The sequence below is a fragment of the Prinia subflava genome, chromosome 14 (genome assembly GCF_021018805.1).
Source record: "Prinia subflava isolate CZ2003 ecotype Zambia chromosome 14, Cam_Psub_1.2, whole genome shotgun sequence".
Lineage (NCBI taxonomy): Eukaryota > Metazoa > Chordata > Aves > Passeriformes > Cisticolidae > Prinia > Prinia subflava.
In genome coordinates this window covers 214,397-227,648 of record NC_086260.1, presented here as the reverse complement: position 1 = coordinate 227,648, position 13,252 = coordinate 214,397, and the positions used below count along the sequence as shown (strand labels likewise).

The following is a 13,252-nucleotide window of genomic DNA, read 5'->3' as shown; positions in this document are numbered from 1 at the left end:
AACAACATCTGCAAGGGCCTTTACAGACAGGATAGTGAAAAAGGTGCAGGAATTGCAGAAATATTCAGAAAACTGGTAACAACAAGAGATGGCTTTAAAAAGGACAAATCTTGTACTCCTCCGTCTGTCCTCCCCCAATGCCAAAACATGAGCCTGGTTTTCTGACTTAACTGCTACCTCACTTGGGCATACGGTTTGGGGAAATAAATGCTCTTCCAGTTCAGGCAGTGAGCACACCTTTTCTTCTGACAGCAGTCTCTATCAGCTGATGGGTAACTATTACCAGTTTTTAAAGGGAACCTTGTCCTATCTTCTTGCTCAGCAAGAGCACAGGTAGTTCCAGGACTCACATGCTCTAAATCCATACTTAGAATGTGAACCTTTGCAGAAGTCACCACAGTGGATAGCTTGCTGATAACCCTACAATGCATCAGAATTACCATATTATTTCTTCCCTTCACACTGGTTTAAGCTTGTATTCTGCTGAATATTTGGAAGACGAGTCCTTTCTTGTGACCACCACTTCTTTTTTTTCTTCATTAAAATTTAAAATTTTCACCTGTCTCAGTCTAGGTTAACTCAAACACGTTCTAAAAAATTGGTAAAAATTATTTCAGGAGGCTCTGGTCTAACTGAGGTTGGTACATTTCTAAGGTTTACTGTAATAATGCATTGATCTCAAGACACATTCATTCATTCTTAGTCTCAACTCACCATACAGGCTCTGCCTAATATTTGGTCTTGGTGACTACTCAGACAGACGGTAAGGTCCCACCTGGCTGCCAACGAGGCCGCACAGATGGGTCACCTCCCCACATCACCATTAAACAGCACTCACAGCTGCAGAGTCCTGCCAGACCACCACCAGCCTGGCTGGGACACAGTCACTAACACTGCCAAAACCCCACTACACCAACCACAGCTCCCTGTGCACACAAACACCTTCTGCATGGGTTGCTCCAACAGGCTTTGTGGCTGCCTGGCAGTGCCATGGACAAATCCAAACTAACAAAGATATGAGAGTGGGACAAGAGTGAAATTTGTTGCTATGCCAATTAGCTTCCATTCCTTCTAATCAATCTTATAAATGGCAAAGGCAGAGTCTTCCTTGGCCCATGCCTGCTCCTTCTCCCCCAAGCAGCACCTGTCCAGCCATCCCAGCTCTGTATCATCGTCCTGCTCATAGCTGCTTTCGGAGCCATTCCCTGAGTTTTCAGTAACATCACCCAAGATAAGTGAACAGTTCCAGCAGAGCATGTTTCACTAACCCAGCTCACTGGAACGAGTGTTTGGCAGCTAAAGAGTACAGTTGGAGTTACATAGCAAATCCCACCAAAAGCACTATCTCTCTTTGCTAGCTATGCAATCCTTGGCATTGCTCTTGCAGAGGGAATCACGCACAAACACAGCAGGGATGTACTGACAGGGAGCACTCGCTGTCCTGCCTTCTCCTCACTATCCCATGACTCTCTCCATCCCAAAACCTGGCCTCAAAGTAGGCAATAAAACTTTTCCAAAAGTACCTAGCTGTTTTCTGCTTCCTGACTGGAGTATTCCCACACACTTTTAATGACAACCATCACTGGTTAGCTGAAAACAGCTGTTGTTACAAAGAGCACTCACAGAGGACAACACATAAACCTCACCCAGAAGACAGTCCAGAGCAGTGCATGAAAATACCCCCTCATAAGCAACTCAGCCAGAATAATTGCTGAAGGGTGTCTCAAGTTGTTAAAAATAGAACCAATTTCTGCACTGGCAGATGGAGTTTCAGTCAAAATATCCACTGAGCCACTTGAATAATTAAGTGTTCCTTCTCCATGGTATAACAAAATAGCTAAAGCAACTTATTGCCCTTTCTAAAAATGGGGTAGAAATACTGTTTGATAAGTTTTCAGTGAAGAAATGAACAACAGTAAGGTTTACAGCACTGAGCAGTAAGCCTCTAGCTGAAATGCTGCCAAGTCATCAACACCATTCTCTAAATACAGAGCATTTAATCTCTCAAGTAATTACCTCCTGCAACAGAGAAGTCATTTAATCTAGAAATCAGGTTTACTCAGGAGAAAGCAGAAAGAACTCTAGACCAGAGATCCTCAGTGACCAGAAAGACAGACAGAGGTACAGAGGGCAGCTGATGCACAGTGAGGTTTTTAAAAAGTATATGCACGGTTTTTGAACAGCTACATGTAAAATGCAGTCTTCATAATAAAACAAACCCTGTATTATTGTTCAAGCTGCTTGTATTTCACAGAATCAAGTTTTTCTTTTCAACTCTTCCTAGCATTTCATAGAATCACAGAATGGTTTGGGTTGAATTGGATGTTAAAGACCATCTAGTTCCAACCCCCTGCCAGGGGCAGCTTTTCTGGGCAACAAGTGCCAGGTCCTCACCACCCTCACAGTCAAGAATTTCCTCCCCATCTCCCACCTAACCCTGTCCTCTGTCAGTGTGTAGTCATTCCTCCTTGCCCTGTCACTTCATGCCCTTACCCGAAGTTCCTCTCCAGCTCTCTTGGAGCCCCTTTAGGCACTGGAAGGCTGCCCTTCAACAAATCTTAAGAATCTTAAACACTTTTTCTCTCTAAATTTGTAAGCTAAATAATGTCAAATTTCCCTTTACTTTGCTAAAACTATTAATTCTGTAAGTTTAAAAAAATATAAGGTCATATTACAGATGGATGAATTAGCAAAAACGTCTTGTAACAAACACTGTAAATTGAAACCTGGCCATACTGGGCCAGGACATGAGCAAGTAAGAAAGGATGATCACTGAGCCGTGTCCAAGTATACTAAAAATTTTCCATGAGATGAACTGTGACAAGAACTGAGGCACAACATCTAGAAACTACAGAACAGCCTGAGCAGTCAGGCTGAGTGCACTGCAGTACGAGTGTGTTTGCCAACACTATAAAGCCCCAGCACTGCAAAGCTGCACTAACTCCACCAAGTGCTCATTCCATGCCACATCAGTCAGAGCTTCTCAGGTTCTGCACAGAGCAGCAGACAAGCAGCTGAACTGGCACTCGGCTCTCTCTCCTCCCCAGGCCCCCCCACAGGCTCACTAACCAGCCCCACCCGCAGGAGAGGCACATTATCTTCCCAAATTCAAGCAGCCAGGGCCCATGGGAATGAGCCCGGTAGTGGCAGGGAAAGCCAAGCTTCTCAGCCTCTGCTGGAGCATGCAGCCCCTGGGACCCCAATCCCACCCTACTGTCGGCATCAATCTGACCACAGCCCCGTGAGCACTTCCACAGCACAGCAGGTAATGGGCACCCCAAAACCCCACACAGACACTGGGCAACAGCACCAAGGCAACACACACAGACTGCACAGTACCTAGTGCAGGCACTTCCTCAGTTAAAAGCACAACATCATTAAAGTTTATCCCTTCCATTACCCTGTTTCCACCAATATAGACATTTAACCGGGATTCTGAAAGGATACAATTTCAATATTTAACAACGGTTAAACAGTAAACATTTGGCTGACTAAATTCCAGCAGCTCTCCAGTGACACCTGCAGCAAGGTCCACTCTCTGCATTTCTGAGCAGTAGTAGCAAGTTTCATATTTCCCAAATTTAATCAATATTAGGATAACATGAAACCTAGCACAGTCCCGACTTCCAAATATCTAACAAAATAATTAAGTCTAGGCTCACGTAAAAGGATTCTCTTTGAATTTTCACAGTTCTACTGCTTCCATCAATACCGAGGGATGATAAACCCACTGGCGCAGGCTGCCTGTGAAATGCTAAAGTTGACCTACTGTCCCTCAGTTATCCACAGTTTTTCCCACACAATGAATGAAGACATCCTCGTGGTATTTAACATTAGAAAACTCTCAAAGACTATGTAGAAATTAAGTAGTTAGTGAAGAACTAGAAAAGATCAACATATCTCAACAGTTTTGAGAACATTTGTAACAGAAGAACATGTGCCCCTCCAAACCAGACATCACCAACAACCACACTCTATACATGGGAAGAATTTTCCTTTAAAGCAGATGTTAATAATTCGTTCAGTGTGGAAAACATCCGAATGACAGCTGATGAGTTCTGAAAACCAAAACCCTGCAGCAACTAGCTTTCTGGTTTCGCTTACCAGCCACATCACAGGCATTTGCTTGGAGAAACCGGTAGCTCTGAGGCCACAGAGCTCTGTGGTGCCCAAGTATTCCATGCGGGGTTGTAGGGGAACACCTATCCAGGGACTCCTCATATGGGTCTCAAAAAAGGGGATTCAGCCACACTACGTGCACTGTGACTGAACTGCAGTGGCCAAGGAAAACTCCTAGCTCAGCAGTTTGCAACCCAGTTATTTAAATCTACAACAGCACAATGACTTCTTTGCAGTCTTCAGCTTTTTTGCTCTCTGCTGGCATGAAAAGCAGTATTTTCTTCTTCCTCTTTACTTTTCAGACACACTACTAAAATCCTATATTCTTTTTAGTGGGCAGAAAAGCAACTTTAGTCCCACTCCAATACAGTAGTTCCACACACCCATTACCTTTGGGCACCAGTTCTGCACCAATATTGCACATGCTTTGAAGTTCAGGTTCCAGTGAAACACCGCCTCCCCATCAACCTGAAACTCTTCATTTCCTCTGCTCCTGTTGCCAATGTTAGCAGGCTGAAATAATTTATTTCTCATGATAGAAATACTTTTTTCCTCTGTAAGCTTTTGTTCACTATCAACAGGACCCTGGGACCTCTCACACCACAGTGTAGGCAGTGAGTCTGAGTGTACTTCCAAGGCAGACATGCCTGAAAAAGCACAAACTGTGCCTGCACAAAGGCCATCCTGTGCCAACTGAAGCACTGCTCCAGATTTCCTTTTCTTTTGGAGAAGTTGGTGATTCTAGAATGGAGACTTTTACTAGTTACAGACTTTCCAAACATGGCTTCAGTGTTCACAGGCTTCCAAGAGTTAAATAAGACCACAAAATGTGCATATAACACAGAGAAAATATTTTTCTGCAGTTGAACATTTACCAAGGGCACTCCAGGAAAAAAATTCAACAAAACCTCTCTTGTAGCAAAACTTCAGTTTGAATTCTGGTGATCTTGGATTCTATTTTTGCTAAGTGTGTGCTCTTTGAATGCCCTATCACAAAGCTCAAACAACAGCACATATAATATGCTGCTGAAATTACTCATATTTCAAATCTAAGTACAATTTTCTATTTCACGCATACTAAAACCATCACACCAAATCTTTGAAGGACAAGAACCTTGCTTCCTTAGCAATTCCTCCTGTCTATTTTAAATTGTCTCAAAGCTGAGAACCTAAGAAAGGAATGTTTTCAATGCTAAACTCCCTATTCAAATACCAGTTGATCTCAGGGAGATACAAACCGTGTCTCAAGTTAGGAAAAAAATATTATAAACAAACAAAATCAACAACAACAAAACCAACCAACCAAACACCCCAAACCAAAAAACCCTCTTGGTCCTATCCTTTTCATGTCTATAGGAATAGTTGTAAGGTGAGCAAGTCAGTTCCCTCCACTTTGGGAACATTGAGAAAGTATGACTGAAAGAACAGGAGAATACCATCTTTGAACAACTGAAACCCTGTGAATGAAACCTCAACCTCTGCTCTGCTCAAACACAACTGTTTACAATTAATCTCTCATAAGAATTATTTTGAAGGCCATTGTGACACTCTTTGTCACAGGAGGGAGTCCCAAACTGGATATTATGTAAATGATGAGAACTCACTCCTCTTGAGCCCATTATTTCATTTCCCCTGAACTTCCAAGGACCTCTTCCAGCATAAGGGCTTTTCGGTCCCTTCTGGAAAGGAGCAAGTTTACGTGTCCATCTTTATGGATGACTGTCACATGCAGAACAGGAAGACTTGCAAACCGAGAGCACTCTTCTCTGCCCCTGAAGAAATACTGGCTGAGGAAAAAGGCAGCTGGTTTGTCACAAGGAACTGAGGGGAAAGGGGCAAATTCTACACAAGTCAAAATCTCTACAAAGGACTCCTAAAGGTAAGTAATTCAGAGTAAAGATGCCAACACTTGTAATGCTTCTTTTGATCCCTGATGGGAGGAAAATCCAATTGTTATTGCCATCCAGTCACATATAAGTACCTATTATAAAGTATATTATCTTCTGTAAACTGCCATAAGCTGCAGACTTTCATTATTACAAGGAGAGATGCATTTACGTAAGCTGTATTCCCCTATAGTCTGTGTTTACAGCTTTTTATATCATAAGTCTATTTGGCTATGAGCCATTACATGTAATTTGCCAGACCCCCAGCTGGCATGCATAGGGCTGATTGTCTGGATTATTAGTAATGCATTCTCCACAAAGAGAAGTTCCCAAATCCTACCTCTAATACCTCTGCAGGTGTAGTTTTACAAACCCTGTTAATTACCAGTGTGAAAGATGCTTCAAGTCTATGTTACTTCCTCACTGTCATGGCATTCATGGAGCTATTACACTGACACAGAACAAACTCCTCAGGAAACTTGATATTCCAGCTTGTTCAGTCAGAGCACCAGAAGCTCATTCTCCTTTAGTAAGATGAATATAATATCTCTGTAACATTTTCCCATGTTCCTCTGAGCAAGATGATGCAGTGGAAGCTTCTTGAGAACCCACTATGCCTAGAAAAGTTCACAGCATTTCTAGTCACTCATTCAACACGAGCAATGCTTAGAGACCTGTTTGCACATTGCCACCTCTCAGCTTTGTGTAGACAATCTTTTTGCCCTGTACACCGTGCAAAATATCTGCAAGAACAGATTCAAACCCAAGTAATGTGAGGAGCAATACACTGCGATGCTCCAGTTGGCTTGTCTATAACAGGGCACTCAAACGGCCAACACGAGCAAACCTAATGCTACCTTTTCCTTAGAAGTAACAGAAAATTTCTAAATAACTGCCCTTGCACTTACTATTAGAAGTTAATCCCTTGCATGACCCAAGGGAGGGCACATGCCTGAGTTATGGTGAGGTGTGCCTGGGACAGAATTGCAGTACACCACAAAGACTGTAGAGAAAGTGAGCAGTAAGTTGCATCACATCTGTCGAGAGAAAAAGGTTAATTTCAAAGTAATCCACTGAGCTACCAATGTGGCTACAAATATGTCCTTGCAGCTCAGAAGGTCTCATTAGATCCAACTACCCCACTGGCCTTGTTCAGTCGTGGGTACAACATTACCACTCCAGTTCCTTGAGCAGGGCAAATATGAAGAGACACAGGGAAACTGTGTGCCTGCTGCTCTCTTAAACATGAGAATCAGGTTGAAATGCATCAAATTTCCAAATCTTCCTCTTATTTCTAACTTTTCCCCACTATTAAGTGTAGCTAAGCTACACCGGGTATCTGCACTGAGGACAGTACAACAGAACTCCCTAGTTCTAGAGCTAGTACGTGGCAGTGAACAGATACACTCTATCCTACATGTCCCAGCACACGCAGCTCAGGAGCTGAGAGACCTGAGGCAGCTGGGGCAATGCTGCAGGAAGGAGTTTTTTTACCTGTGTCAGTGACAAGGAGAAATGCAGCCTGTGCTGTCAAACACAGTCACCCCTGTCACCTTCACACAAGCAAGCTTCTTTTAGCTCAGCTATTCCCAGGCTACTTCGACATAACACATTGAAGTTCCTCTCCCATAAATAAGCTACACACACACAGAGAGACAGTTCAGATGCTGATAAATCCAGATTGTACTTGAGAACAAAAGAGTTTGGCCTGAAATTATTAACATTTTAATGTGCTGGTTAAATGAATGGAGTATCAATCACAGTTCACAAAAATTACATTTTTTTGCTTTTTCTTTCTTTAAATTGAACTTAACTGCTTGGCTCACTGCAATCTTTTCCAGGAATGGAGTACCTTTTGAAAATGGAGATGCATGATAACTTACAAAAATGTCCTCAAATACAGGTCAATTTGTCTCCATTATTCTCCTTTCATAAACCCAACTAAAATATCTGAACAAATTCAAGTCGCGTAACAGCTGGATACAGTTTTGTACTATCACCCCAAGAGGGAGGGATTTCTCCAAATGCCACACATCAGCAACAGCCCTTCTTGAGATCTTGGGCAACAGTAACTGCAGGGCCTCCAAGGACTTCCAAACAGTACAAGATAGAGAGCAGTTTGAACCAAAACACTTTGAAAACACTTTAGATACTTAAGTAGGGAGAAAAAAAAAAAAAAGAAAAAAGAAAAAAAGAAAGGCATGGAGACCTCCCACAGAACCAGAGGATGACAAAGTGAACAAACCAAATTTGGCCAGGGAAGACACTTGTCAAGCCACTCAAAAAAAAAAAAAAAATCAGGTATTTTGCCTTTAAGTTTTAACAGTAAAGGTGCAATAAATGATGACTCAAATTTTTAAGAGTTGTAGACATTTAAGTTGGCAAACTAACACAGAACTTAAGCAGTAACCCACAAATAATAAACAGTGATTTGGTATATGTGAAATAAGAAGTCATACTTGAAGATAGGTCTGCGTAAAACTTTCTGAAATTCCTGATACAAACTGGTTACCAAATGCACATTTCATTACAACATTTCATGAATTAAGATACAGTTAAGTGCTTATACAGCCCTCTCCAGAATAGTATTTTTAAACTGGATAGCCATTATGTAAATAAGAGAAAGGCATTAACCTCATTCATAGAAGGAAGATGGAAAGCTGAAATGATTTGATGGAAGCCATGCAGTGCAAATAGCCCCGTGGAAAACTAGCTCTTGGAGATTAAAGCCTGCATCATGAGGCCATATTTCTCCTTCCTGCATGAAGTCCTACATTTTCTTTGCTCAAGTATTATAAGCACTGGTGGCTTATATTTTTCAGTTTGTAGCTCTCAAATCTGCACAGTCCCATCCTGTTTGAAGCCTCTACCATTAAATGTGGTTAGAGATTGCAATTTCGACCTTGCAGCTGCATAACACAGGCATGCCACATAATAATATCCAATTTCACACAATAAGTGGACACGCCCCAGGAGAAGGTGCTCCAGGTCCTACAAAAGGATCTGCCAACTCTGAAGTCTAAGTCAGAGCCCATAAAAGAACCAAGGTTTTCACACAAGAAATACTAATAAAGTTCTGTTTTATTTGTATACAGTCTAGCACCATTGCATTTCAGCTGATAAAGGTATCAGCACAATTATACACATTTTCTATGCTTTCCTTCCAGCAGATTGAAAGGTGCTTTGTAGCACCATTTGACTCTTTTCCACCAAGGACTCCCACACACAGCAACTTCCCAGTCCCATCTAAAGCGTGGCAAGGAGAAGAGAGATCCAGTTCTCATCCTACATCCAAACTGAGATAAAGATAATCCTTTCCAATTGTTCACAAAACTAAGCTTTTTATTTTGGTAAACACAGACCAAGCTTGCATTTTCTCCTTCAGTTCACTATGCTATAAGAGTCATGCAACTTTTACAATTAAAACACAGAAGTTAAGAATATGTCAGGGCCAGACAATTGTTTAAAGTAGGTTTGACACAATCAGAGCTAATGCAGTGCAAGACACAATTGTGTCAGAGAACACAAAAATGGAGAGAGCCAGAAAAACAAATTGAAAACAGTTCTGTAGTAAAAAACCAGTGCAAACGTTTTTCCAAATCACCCTGCCCACCTAGGTAAACAAGGATTAAAATGGAGTTATCCAAATGAGTTCATTTTAAACTATTTTGGCTGCCCTACATAAATAAAGCTTAGATACAAAGTTCATTACTAACTAGATCAAGTCTCTTTTGAGGGGAAGATTAAACTCCAGAATGTCTGTGGAGACTTCTACTACTTGCACACACAACTTGACATATAACAAGACAAACCCTTAAAAGATGCAAGTTTCACTTTTCCCTGAAATGGCCACATCAGTTTAAGATGAAGAGATACTAAAAAAAATTACAAATTAATTAGAAAGATACCATGTTATTGCAAAACTGTAGCTTTTCCCAAGACAGTTTGCAGGATGTGAATTCTGACCTATTTTATATGCTGATGACAGCATTTCAGAATTCTGACTACTGCATTTTAAAACCTTTACAAATACACACATGGGGGTGGGAGGGATGGAGAAGAGCTTAAATGTAAAGTGAAAATTCAGCTTGCCTTTTAAGAGTCCAATACTGTAACTCCTACATCCAGAGTCAAGTCTACTCACTGGGAATGGTGTACAGATGTACAAACAGGGCTGTGTTGGCAGCTCCAGAACTGTTCATACCTGCAGTGTCCTACACAGACTCACTTTTATTCATGGATGGATTTTTCCAAATTTTTTCCAACTACATACATTGGATTGATTCAGAGACAAACTGCAAGGCTACATGGATTAGCTCTTCTCTCTCTTAAGGCAGCTTCCTGAAACAAATTCGAACACTTTCAATTATTAAACAGCAAACCTGTATAGGGCAACTCCTTTGTTCTGAAGCCCCGTGTTGCCCGCGACGGCTGCTGAGCCTGCACAGGGCAGGGCACGCTGCCCAGTCCCAGCCGCTATGTCGCTGGGATGGCTCACACCGCCAAGGAGCCTCTGCCCAGGACAAAGCACACGCGTGAGCGCTCTCACAGGCTCCTCTCGGGCACACCCGCCAGGTTCCACTGCCCCTCCCGCGTACCCCTGGCTCACCGCTGGGGCCATGCTGATCGCCGTAGCCGGCACCGCGGCGCGACCAGCGGCCCCGGGCGGACCCCGCCGCCCCCGGCCGAGCCTTTGTGTCCGTGCCGGCGCGAACAAAGGCGGAGGGGCTCCCCGCCCGGGCGCGGCTCTGCCGGGACCCGCGGCTCGCACCCACCTTCGAGAGCTGCCTGCGCAGGCTGAAGCGCTGCACCATGGTCCGCCGCGGAGCCGGGCAGCGCGGGGCGCGGCGGGCCAGGGCCGGCGGCCGGCGGCGCTCAGCGGGGGCTGCGCATCACCGGGCGCCGGGGCCGGCACCGTGTCCTGGCCCAGAGCTGCCCCAAGGAGCCCGGCGCTGGGCCGGGCCGGGCCGGGCCGGGCCGTACAGGAAAGGAAAGGAAAGGAAAGGAAAGGACACGCCAGGGTAGGGTAGGGCAAGGCAGGGCAAAGCAAGGCAAGGCAGGGCGGGGCTCGGCTCTCCCGCCTGCCGCTGCTGGGGGAGGGCCCCGGCACCGCCCCGGCACCGCCCCGGCACCGCCCCGGCACCGCCCCGACCCTACGGAGCTCTGGGGAGCGCTGCGCCCGCCCCGGGGCCCCCGTGAACACAGACCCCGTCCCAGCGCTCCCGCCGAGCCCCAAAGTCGCGGGTACCGCGCAGCTCCCGCTGCCTTCGCACCCTGTGGCACGGGAGTGGAAACTCTGCCTGGGGAATCAGCACAGAAGATACTGTTGCAATCACTACAAAGTAATTCAAGAAAGTACTTCTCTCTCCCAGCCATAAATATGCAATAAAGATGTGTGGCAAAACACGTACACTTGCAGTTCTTCAAATGCCACAAGAGCGGTTTTTATATCCTTTAGAAAGTGCTCTTCCTCCGCTCACAGCACTGGTGAGTGAGGGACACAGTTCAATCTTGCACAACAGGGGATTGCAGGGCTCTAACCTCGCTTTGCAGCAATGCTCCGAGGGGCTGCAGGAGTCCACACAGTGCCAGCCTGTGCTGTGCAGAGGGGGCCGGCTCGCAACGCACGGGCCCGGGCAGCTGCCAGAATGTTCAGACACGGAGGAGGTAAACCGAAAACCCCAAACACAATGAGGAGCTCAAAATCTCTGGAAACAAGTCTGTTTCTTAAGTAGTCCTGCCTCAGCATTTTCGTTTTGGACTTCTTAGAATTTTATTTCCAACTCATTTTACAATTGCCTCCTGCATACAATAGGAAGGCCTTCCTTTTTGCACTACACTGAAATGGCCACAGCATTAATCACTCCAGTACATGGCCTCACCTAAACAGCAAAATAGTTTCTCAATATTATTGGCAAAACTACTGGACAAGGAACAGCTCCCATGCCAGAGCATGTCCCTGGTGAGTCTTGACTCAGTATCAGTGCTGGATTATCCAGGACCGTGCTGCTCGCTAGCACTCTCCTCAGGACTTAGCTTCACTGCATAGCAAATATTGGCACAGTGGCTAAAACGGATCCCATTGCATGTTCCAGCTATGACAAATCTGGGGCCCCAGATAGCACGGGGTATGTATGGTTGTGGTGTGTGCCCCACTTTTAGGAGTCAGTTGTGCACTGACTCCATACAAAATCCCTCCCAATGGCAGGTGCTAGGTAAGTACAAGTTCCTGCCATGCATGATTGCATTGTCTTGTAGAAAAAGAAAGGTGCCTTAGGCCAGAATATTTGCCTTATTAAGGAAAATTTCTTGCCTTGTTAAGGAAAATAAGTTTGTAGCCTATTTTTAAGGTCATCAGGTGATTTGGACACTAAAGATAGAGGAGATATTTGCAGCTGGGCCATGGAAGGTTATGAGCAGGGTCAGTGTGTATAGATCTTGAAGGAAAAGTTACAAGAAGATTAAAGAGAGGTGTTTATTTTATAACTGTCATCCAAAGTAACATCATAGATGCACTCCCCAGCAGCGAAATCTCAGCTGTGAAATGAGAGCAGGATTCAGTAGTTTTCTGCACAGTCAGGGGTATTGAATGCAGACATGTTCTGTAGAGGGGAAGTATTCCCTGCCAGAACTTGGGACTCCTCTTCAACATACTCTCCTTTTTTTGAAATATGTAGAAAGTACATTACCCAGTTTTGTGGTGACCACGGAGAGCTGCCAGCATAGAAAACTAAAGGGACTGGGACACTAGAAACACCTCCTTGTATTGACAGAGGAGATGCTCCGGGGATTCTGCATCTAGCAGCTGCATCCTCCTCCTCCCTGAACTGGGTCAGTACTTCTTGTTCTGCAGTTTGGCTATATTCAGAGGCCTCGTTGCACACAGTTTAACTCCTACTGCAAAAATCCATACCACCACCTTGAACAGCCTGTGCACCAGGAAAGCTCCCATGCCTACTGCTCAGATACCAACAGAGCAGGTGTGTTGTGAGACTGTGAGTGTAAGAGTGTGTGAGATTGTGAGAGAGTGAGGCTGTGAGTGTGTGCACACATGCAGTCGGTCAGTGATGCAGTGTGGGAGTCCACCGCAGCACTGGAATAAAATGCTGGAGCCTGGGCAGCCAGGACAGCCAGATGGCCCTGTCACCTTATCTGCTGCACCCAAACCTCCCTGCTTCCATGCTGCCTGGCAGCAGATACCAACAGCTCTGGGTAATCAGCCTCTCACTCGCTGGGCTCGGAGCCCA

The 13,252-nt window shown here is 44.7% G+C and overlaps 1 protein-coding gene across 7 annotated transcripts in view; it reads right to left on the bottom strand.

The window, feature by feature from the left end:
• Positions 1–13,252, bottom strand: part of TMCC1 (transmembrane and coiled-coil domain family 1) — a 64,023-nt gene that overhangs the window by 31,385 nt on the left and 19,386 nt on the right. The window contains exon 1 of one of the 7 annotated variants that reach the window (XM_063411180.1): positions 10,781–11,053. The exons of the other annotated variants lie outside the window; for them this stretch is intronic. Within the exon in view, the coding sequence (XP_063267250.1) occupies positions 10,781–10,819 (39 nt within the window). The 5' untranslated portion in view covers positions 10,820–11,053. Of the gene's footprint in view, positions 1–10,780; positions 11,054–13,252 lie in introns of those variants that run through there. 7 annotated transcript variants of the gene reach the window in all.